Source organism: Dunckerocampus dactyliophorus, chromosome 15 (genome assembly GCF_027744805.1).
Source record: "Dunckerocampus dactyliophorus isolate RoL2022-P2 chromosome 15, RoL_Ddac_1.1, whole genome shotgun sequence".
NCBI lineage: Eukaryota > Metazoa > Chordata > Actinopteri > Syngnathiformes > Syngnathidae > Dunckerocampus > Dunckerocampus dactyliophorus.
In genome coordinates, this window is record NC_072833.1 from 21,807,443 (window position 1) to 21,813,442 (window position 6,000).

At 38.0% G+C, this 6,000-nt stretch overlaps 1 protein-coding gene across 5 annotated transcripts in view; it reads left to right on the forward strand.

Moving 5' to 3' along the window:
- The window catches only part of ablim2 (actin binding LIM protein family, member 2), a 59,588-nt gene extending 54,669 nt beyond the window's left edge, over window positions 1–4,919 (forward strand). For all 5 annotated transcript variants that reach the window (XR_008566258.1, XR_008566259.1, XR_008566257.1 and 2 more), the window contains one exon: window positions 1,323–4,919. Coding sequence is in view for 1 of the 5 variants with exons in the window: in XM_054753704.1 (XP_054609679.1) it covers window positions 1,323–1,436 (114 nt within the window). In the remaining 4 variants the exon portion in view is untranslated. The remainder of the gene's footprint in view (window positions 1–1,322) is intronic.
- The last annotated feature ends 1,081 nt before the right edge of the window (window positions 4,920–6,000 follow it).

Genomic DNA, 6,000 nt, shown 5'->3' on the forward strand with positions numbered 1-6,000 from the left:
CAATGTTGAAGACACGTGTCAGCCAAGACAGCCCCTCAACATCCAGAGCCTTGAGGAACTGAGGGCGAAACTCAGTGATGGAACTGTCCACGTTCGTGTCCTCAGACTCTATGGGAGGTATGTCAGTGGGATAGAGAAGGGCCTCAAAAGTATTCCTTCCACCATCCGACTGTATCCTCAGTCAAGGTCAGCAAGCCTCCATCCCCACTTTAAACAGTGTGGCCCGGGCACTGATTCCCCTTTCCGAGGCTTCGGGCGGTTTGCCAGAACCCCTTCGACCAAAAATCGTGCACCATGGCCTCACCTAACTCCTCCCACACTTGAGTTTTTGCTTCGACCACCGCCAAACCCACATGCGGCTTGGTCTGCCAGTACCTGTCAGCTGCTTCAGGAGCCCCACACGCCATCCATGCTCAATAGGACTCCTTCTACAGCTTGACGGCAGACCTGAACTCTGGTGTCCACCATCGGGTTCGCGGCTTGTCGCCACGACCGGCACCGACCATCTTGCGGCCCCAGCTTTCGACTAAATATTTTGCTTATTTTTAGTTTCTTTCCTCAAATTTGCTCGTTGGTAGGTTGTTGCCGTCCTACGCTGGCCCTTTTCCACCTGTCCGGAGGCCTGTACTATGAAGCAGGATTTCTTCTTATCCAGGAGCAGTTTGTGGATTAACTCCTGATATGTTGTACTACACAGCTGGTTAGCGCTAACCTGTGCCACAGAAGATTATACTCAGGGATAAGAGATCAGAGCCGATCAAAGCACCACCTACTGACAAATCAGTTGTCTCTGAAAAAATGACGTCCTGTTCATTGACAAGCCTGTGAAGATTGACGAGATCGGAAGAGTTAGCAAGGATTTCAAGGATAGGTCGGATGGACTGCTTTACCTCAGCTTTTGGGGTCATATGTTTTAAATGAGACACGGTGAAACAGTGTGCTAACAGTGCACATAAAAGGACAGAGAATAGTTTGCATTTTCAAGTATTTTATTTGATTACACATGTTCGGTTGTTCCTGTACATACAGTAAAAGTGAAATTAATCTCAGACCCTTGCCATTTGGCTCTGACCTTGTATTGCCTGAACCTAACCTACTTGCAGGCAGGTTAACATCATCATATAAATTACCATGGTTACGATGCTAATAAGTGAACCAGTTTTGTAGTACGGCATATCCGGACTTAATCTTCAACGTTATCCAGGATAAGGAGAAATCCTTCTTCGTCGTACAGGACCCTGGCCTCTGGTGCACTATCCTGTTTCCTACTGTCTCTTCCACACTCTCATATCAAGTCAACTTGTTTGTATTGTGTTTTTTAGCGCCACCTATCGCCCGAAGACTTCCAGAGGGTGTTTGGAATGAATTTGGAACACTTTGACCGCCTGGCCCTGTGGAAGAGGAACGACTTGAAGAAGAGGGCACGCCTTTTTTAATTAAAAAAAAAAAGAATACGTTGTAAATCTACGATAACAATGACTAAATGCCTTGCCGTCATGTTATAGAACACCCGTCATGTCCCTTATGTCCGTGTGCTTGTGTGATGCCATACAATGAAACACCTAAAAGCTTTACAGCGATCTCTGACTCCTGAATGAGCTACTGTTTGTTGTTTGTTTGCATGACGACTCACCTACTTTGAACCGCTGACTGTTCTCATGATAATTTAGCAGAAAATCATAACAAACAAAGCATGTACAATACAGGGAGCCTCAGTTTTTTTGCTATACTTCATATACAATTATATATCATCCTGTCCTGTCTTTCTTTTAATCTATGGGCATATTTCAGACATAGATGCAAATGGTGATTAACCATAATTAATTAATTTGAAAACTGTGATTAATCAGATGACAAATTTTAATCATTTGACAGCCTTTTTTTTTACATTTTCATGTATTTAACATTTGATCTTTTTTTATTAATTAATTAAAAAAAGATGTAAAATATATTACAATATTATGACAAACTAATCCATTTTACATTTTTAAAAGTAAAATTGTTATAAAATAAAACTAATCACTCTTTTATGAGACCTAAAAGACAATAAATTACCAATCATGGATTTTTAATATTAATTTGACTAAATGTCCTTGATTCACCAAATAGGGTAAATTAGTGACCCATTAGTCAATATTTTAAATTACACTAGGTCCCCAACTTACGAACACAATTGGTTCCAGACGACCGTTTGCAAGTCTATTTGTTCGTAAGTCGAACAAAAGGTAATATTACCAATGATATAGGTACTACATGTACGTGTATACATATACAGTATATGCGTATGTATGTATGTAATATTATGGATGTAGTAGTAATATTAAACGAAGATAATTAATGAAAAAAACAATAATAAAAATGATATAATAATACGTAATGATAAATGTTATTTACCTTTGAAGAGGAGTGGTCGAGCATACGTCGTTGTGCTGGAAAAGGAGGAGGAGTTATTGAAAAAGGACAAATGGTGGTGGTGGTTAGACTCTTCTAAAAGAGGTAGTGTTCTGTGGGTGGTGTAGAATTAAGCAGGCCTATTAATTCTTCATAAACTTTAATCACGGGCTCTGTCCGGGTTGCATCATACAGCTACAATTTAGCTTTCTCTCCCCAGCATCTTACTCGACCTGTTGGTCCCATTAGCAGTGTCACAGTGCCCTCTACTGGTCAAGCATGTAGCAGTATAAATACTGATGGAGCGACTATACAAGGCAAAATAAAATATAGACCAGTCAGCTTTTGTTCGTATCTGCGAATGTTCGCAAGTTGGATGTTCGTAAGTTGGGGACCCAGTGTGTGTGTATGTATATATATATATATATATATATATATATATATATATATATATATATATATATATATGTATATATATATATATATATATATGTATATATATATATGCATTCGTTATTTAAAACTAATAAAATTAATTAAATGACTACAACAAAAATAAAACTAAATTACTACTCTTTGGCAGTGATTTTTAATGTTATTAATGTGACTAAATTTCCATATAGGGAAAATTAGTGATCAACCAATACATTTTTTTCATTATTTTTATAGTTTGTATTTATTACGGACATTGCAATTTGACAAAATAAAACTCAAATCAAATCAAACTACTGAATTTTGATACCGGATGTACTGGACGTCATGGAATTTTTACAATCATTTCTTTACATTTCTTTGGTTGACCACATGGAGATATTGTTTTAGTATTTGTTTTTTTTAAATAACAAAAAAAAAATTATTTAAGTCACCAAAAACAACCAACAAAAACGACTAAAAGTTGACATTATTGCAAAGATTTTGGGGTCTACTTCCAAACTGTACCACTTCATGGTGTGTTCCATATATGCTGCTGTACTGTCATGAGAACTTTCTTATTTATGTTCATTTTAACCCTTGTATCCTGCACTGAGTGACTGTCAAAGTTGCATACACCGATGATGATTATTATTAAGCCATATCTTTAGCTTTTTACTGCTAAAACAATACAATAACTTTATTTTTATAAGCTACTTCCACTGTACGTACTGTATATGTATATAGTATATATTAGGGGTGTCATGAGACACCCAGCTCACGAGATGAGACGATACACGTGATTGGGTCCATGAGACAAAACAAGATTTTAACGTTCATTTTAAAAAAAAGTACAACTGATGGGAAAAACTGACTTTTTAATTTAAGTCAAAAAACAATGCAGGTGCATTTTGAAATGTTTATTGTCCCCCAAATTATTACTTCAACGATATATGTTATAATATATCATGTTACGATACCTGCATTACTGTGTGTATGCTTGAGGCCCCGCCTCCTCCCCTCACAGAGACGGGCTCACTTAATTCAAGCCTTTGTTTCATAGAGTAAACGCGCCCAGGGGCCGAAAAGAAGCACAAAGCGAACCTTCTTCCTGCCTGTTTGGAGGTGAGAGAAGAGGAAAACAGGCATGCATGCACAGGGCACTATATCGAGGTCGACAAAATGATCCAATTCATTTTCATTTGTTGTTATTCATGTACTTATTATCGCAAGACTGTTTTTTCTGAACGACAAATTTGTCATGTTTTAATATTGCGAGATCTTGTGACACCCCTAATATCTATGTGTATGTATAATATACTGTATATACAGGATGTACTGTATATATATAGTCATGAAAAAAAGGATTAGACCACCCTGGTTTCTTCAGTTTCTTGTTCATTTTAATGCCTGATACAACTAAAAGGTACATTTGTTTGGACAAATATCACAATGACAACAAAAAATCTATTTTTTGGCAGTACAATGCAATAGATATTCATGTAAGAACTTAAGTAATTGTGGTTATTATCAATAAAAGCATGGATGTTGCTAGACATCAGCTCTTAAATTCAACTCTTATGAGCTGTATTTGTTATCGTCATTATATTTGTCCAAACAAAAGTACCTTTACTTGTACCTGGCGTTACAATGGACCAATAAACCTAAGAAACAAGCGTGCTCTAATCATTTTTTTCCATGACTGTATGTATATTATTCTATTTGTGTTTATTTATTCTGCTTTGTTTGTGGCTTGAAAGCATCACTGCATACAATACTGCAACATGTATGTGAACTACACATACTGTATATACATACGCAGTACAGTATACATAGCATATATTTGTGTATGCGAGCCATTCTGCATGATAGGTGACAATATCTAAGTTTGAACGTAAATACTGTGTGATTATTTTGGCTTTGAATGACAGGAAATGAAGGATTTGATTGTGACATACAGTAAAGGAATATGCTTCTTTTTTTTAAGGAAAACAAATTACAGTACATTTATATTCCACCTTGTAAAGTCCAAAACTAAATGTTGTCATCGTTTCCTGTTTAATATTCCTCTGCCATTAAAGTGCTTTATCCTAACCATCCTCATTGTTTGGACTATCTTTGACATGCTGCTCTCCTGTTTTACTAGTCAGAGATTTTCTATATGACAGGAGCACTTTGCTGTTTTTTGTTTTTTTTTTGCTGCAGAAACACTTTGGCAATCTGCTGTTTTAAGCACACGCTGTACTTGAAAAACGAAAGCTCCTTTACTAGTACTTGATATGACCAGTGCTTGACTATTTTCTACTAGAAAAACACTACGGTAGCTTCAGATCCTCTATGTGAGACGAGCGCTCTGCTGTTTTTGTGGACCGACTGCATCAAAGCTCTTCAAAGACCTTCCAGCGACAAGATAGTGCTGCCCTTTTATCATTTTCTGTGCGTTTTAAAATGGAGAAAACGAGTTTGCATGAGGGAGCTGATGATGCACGTCATGGGACTATAAAGCCCTGTGATCGTGCATTAAGGTACATTCATGATACCAAGTAATACTTACAGTATTTTGCTGTATTTTGATCATTTTAAACATTACCGGGACTTCTATCCTGGGCGCATTGATTTCACAAAGCCCATAGGAAATAACGCTACGTCCTTCAACAACAGCAGCATAGAAGAGTTTGTCTGCTCGGTATTACTGATCATGGCAGACTAATCATGGCTTCAGGTTATCAGGTAAGACCCTCCCTCCCCCCAGGCAGAGAGTAATGTTGCTGGGTGTGTCACGCCTGCCACCTGTCACACCTGTTGCCCATCCGTCCCGCCTACTCTCTGATTCTACACGTGTTCCTCGTCACTTCTGATTACTTGCTCCCTATTTATACCCTCTGGTTCCGCCTGTTAGCTGCAAGTTAGCTGTACTCCCATGCCACATCCTAGCAGTCTTAGGTTTTTTTTACCCCTTCTTCTGAATACCTTTGCCTTACTGGACTGACTTCTTGTGTACCGACCCCTGCTCACATATTGTACCTTACCTTGAGAAGAGCTGTCAGCTCTGCCTTTGAGTTCTGCTCCTCACATCGAGCCACGACAGGTTGCTAGGCAGATCCAGCTAAAGTGAAACACTAAGGCATTCTCGTAGCGTTATCATGTAGCACTAGCTAAATGTTTCATGGACAAAATAACAGTAGAATTAAAACAGTG